This window comes from Brassica oleracea, chromosome C4 (genome assembly GCF_000695525.1).
Source record: "Brassica oleracea var. oleracea cultivar TO1000 chromosome C4, BOL, whole genome shotgun sequence".
Taxonomy (NCBI): domain Eukaryota; kingdom Viridiplantae; phylum Streptophyta; class Magnoliopsida; order Brassicales; family Brassicaceae; genus Brassica; species Brassica oleracea.
The window spans coordinates 27,474,105-27,478,136 of NC_027751.1; the positions used below are offsets into that span (position 1 = coordinate 27,474,105).

General features: G+C 28.7%; 1 protein-coding gene across 1 annotated transcript; it reads right to left on the reverse strand.

Annotated features, from left to right (window-relative positions):
* Window positions 1-2,893: 2,893 nt before the first annotated feature.
* LOC106338543 lies at window positions 2,894-3,994 on the reverse strand. The gene has a single exon (XM_013777498.1). The coding sequence runs from the start codon at window positions 3,992-3,994 to the stop codon at window positions 2,894-2,896; it is 1,101 nt and encodes a 366-aa protein (XP_013632952.1).
* Window positions 3,995-4,032: the final 38 nt, after the last annotated feature.

The following is a 4,032-nucleotide window of genomic DNA, read 5'->3' on the forward strand; positions in this document are numbered from 1 at the left end:
ATTTAGTAAATAATTAATTTTAGTTTTTATATATTTAATTTCATTTGACATATAAAATATCAAAAATAGTTTAGATTATTTAAAAAAAAATTACAACAAGTTAAGATTTATGACATCTAACAAAAAATATCAAAACTTAAATTTTCATAAATATTTGTACGTCTATTGTGAATAACAAAACTAAACTTCAAATCAAAATAAACCAAAAATAAAACATCATTAGTAAAATTGTCGATAACAAAACTAAAAAACCTAATTTCTTAATTAAAAAGTATACAAAACAGATTTAAAAACATAATTAAAATTATAAAAAAAAAGTAAAAGTTATCAATTGGTTTAACCAGTGGTTCAATTAATAACCGGATTCTAGGTTTTTTGCGGGTTTTGTTAGTTTTTTAAATATTGTTTCTTTTCACAAAATCCAAACCGAATTTATTTTAGGTCACTGGGTTTACCAGTTCGACCGCGGATCCGGATCGAATTTCAAAACACTGACCACACATATTGTTCAACGCTTGCAGTGTGTATTTCTATGGGCACTTTAAATTGCTATTTTTTAATGAAACATATTATAATTAAGATTTATACACAAATATTACAAAGAAAAACACAAATATAATTACAAATAGAAACACAAAAATGAAAATTAAATTTCTAAAAAAATGTAAAACAAAAATATACCCATACAAAATATGTAAAACAAAAAATGTAAAACAAAAAATGTAAAACAAAATGTAAAATTAAATTTTTACGAAACCCATTAAAATTGGGCCATGGACTTTGATTTGCATAACCCATTTTTAATTGCTATACAAATTATTATGTGCAATATTATGTGTAATAATAATGTAATTATAATTATATATGAATTTAAATAATTCTAATTTTATGAAAAACATTTTTTTTATTTAATCTTTTTATTTATTACTGTTTTATTACTAAACAAAATTGTAACAATATTTTGTTATTTTTTTTAAAAAAAATACTGTTTGAACTGAAAATAAAGTACCATATTAATGTGTTAAAAGACTATGGCACAAATGTATAGTTTAACAATATAACAAATTCAAGACAATTATCAAAATACTTTAAAAAAAATTACGCAAATATTATCACAGATAAAAACACAAATATGATACAAGGAAAGACACAAGTACATACTTATGAAACTTGATTTATTTAATATATTTACAAAAATTATCTATTCTATTAAATTCATATCATACAAAATATGATTATACAAACACACAAACATATAAATTATATTAGACAAAAATTTTAAAAATAAAAAATATATCCGCCCTCTTGAGGGCGGGTCAATATCTAGTCAATACTATTCAATTAGGAACATGTCCAATTGATAACAGTTGAGTCTAACAATTATTTGTCTATGTTATCAAATCTAAAAAAATAAAACATAATACTTTTTAACCGCATTGAAATTAAAACTGTATTTCCATAACAACCTTCTATTGGTCAAAACATGAATTTTGTAACCACACCATTTCTTTCTAATATTTATATTAGGTAACTGTTATATAAATGATAATAATTATTCTTTTCTATTGGGTTTATATCAAAATTACGTTTACTTCCTTTCAACAGTATTCTACCTAATTTTTTTTTGTGTGTTATTGGATAATCTGAACCTTTTTTTTCTTTTTAGAATTTTAACATTTTATTTGATTAATAGAACACATTATTTTATATAATTATGTATACAGTTACAGTATTGACATATCTTTCTATAATGGTATGCAAATTATTGCTTATAATATCGGTTAAGAAGTATAAAATTAAATTTTTATATCATAGACCCTTTATATTTGTTAAGAAATACAAAATAAAACACTTATAGTAGTTTCATTTTGTATTTTCACCTTTAATATTACGAAAGAAAATATAATATTTAACAATAATAAAATTTGGTATATTTAATTATTTTAACTAATTTTAACTTACATCTCACCCAAAAAATTAGGATTTATTCAACCAGATATTAATTTATTCAAATTTTAAATATTTTACATAGACATTAAGTTTATCAATTAACAAAAAGCAGGATGTTAAAATAGGGTTTAACGGTTTTAATAGAAATAAATATTCATATAAACTCATTTAGTTTAACGGGTTTTAAATAGGTTATTCGATTAAAAATATTTAATAAATGTTATCAATACTATTAAAACATTAACATGACCTATTGATATAGGTGTGTTCCAACTATTTTAATAGTATTGATTAAAATCTCTTATTAATCATTTAAGATAAATATTATACAAAGAAAAACATATATATGACTAAAAATACAAATATAAAAATTAAATTTCAACAAAAATGTAAAACAAAGAATATACCCGCCCTTTTAAGGGCGGGTGAAAATCTAGTGTTAAGATTAAAGGAGATGTAAAGCGGATGACGTTACACATGCGGTGGTCGGAGTGCTTAAGAGCCGAAGAGTTATTTATATTTTCACATCGTCAAACGGAAACGAAGAAGAGGAAGAGCAAACGGAAATGGGCTTTTTGGGCCATTCAGATTAACATGCGGGCTCGTAAAACAAAAGAAAGAAGCCCAATAATACTTTGATCTGTGTGTGACGTGACAAAAAATAATCTTCCTATTGGACGATTTTTCAGGCTGACGTGGACGTTTTTCCTGAGCCTCATATGTAAGATACTTTTTATATTTTTTGATTCTGAGTATATTTTCCGATGCCTACAAATGTACAAGCCAACGTAAGATATTTTTTATAAGTTTTTTTCCAACAAGAAGTAATAATAACTTTATTTGTTACCTGCAAGTGTCTTGTGAACATTTTTTGGAAGCAACTCCGCAAATGAAAATGGTAGAAGTCGTTGCATAAACACATGACAGTCATCCCTGAAAACTTTTATCCCTGCTGATCAACAAATCTTGATAGATTTGAAACATATCCATCAGAAAACTTCACATCTGATGCCACCCACTTGAACAACGCTGCTTTTGCTTCTGTTGACAATCTGAAAATGGGAACCGGAATTTTCCCATCGTTTCTAATATGCAGCTCAATCCTAGAACATAATGTAGGCAAATCCAACCTTGAGTTCTTGTTATCTTTTGTCTTCCCGAGGACGTTCAACAATATATTGATGATGTTGTCAAAGAAGTTCTTCTCTATATGCATCACATCAAGATTGTAGCGTAGAAGTAGATATTTCCAATATGGAAGTTCCCAAAATATACTCTTCTTGTGCCAATTATGCTGTGTCCCGTAACCAGCAGACATATTTACAGTAGTATGCCAATTACCGTCTTTCTTGACTGTGTCTTGTCCACCATAGTAATCAATATCCTTCTCGATTTCCTCTCCAGATAAATATGGTGGAGCGGCGTCTCGTACAACCCTTTTTGACCGAAACAATTTCTTGTTCCTTCGGTATGGATGGTTAATTGGAAGAAATCTTCGATGACAATCAAACCAGGAAGTCTTCCTACCATTCTTCAGCTGAAACGCGTCTGTGCTTCCCATACAATAAGGACAAGATAGCCTTCCATGCGTCGTCCAACCTGACAACATCCCGTATGCAGGAAAGTCACTAATGGTCCACAAAAGAACTGCTCGCGTTGTAAAGTTTGTTCTCGTTGAACAATCATATGTATGCACGCCTGTTGACCATAATTCCTTCAATTCTTCTATCAAAGGCTGTAGAAAAACATCAAGGGACCTCTTTGGATGTTTTGGCCCAGGTATCAATATACTCATGAAAAGCAATTCCTTTTCCATACACATCTCTGGTGGAAGGTTGTATGGCGTCAAGAAGACTGGCCAAAGCGAATATTGTCTTCCAGACATTCCAAATGGACTAAATCCATCTGTGCAGAGCCCAAGATAAACTTTGCTGGGGTTGCTTGCAAAATCAGGGTACACCGAATTCAAGTGTTTCCACGCTTTTGCATCAGAGGGATGATTGATCTCGCCTTCTTTCTGAGTATGTTCTGCATGCCATCTCATCGCTGTTGCCGTCTTTTCAGATTGATATAATCTCTTTG

Bases quoted from the DNA above. Each gene is read 5' to 3' on its own strand.
- LOC106338543 (XM_013777498.1), bottom strand. From the start codon at position 3,994: ATGAGATGGCATGCAGAACATACTCAGAAAGAAGGCGAGATCAATCAT.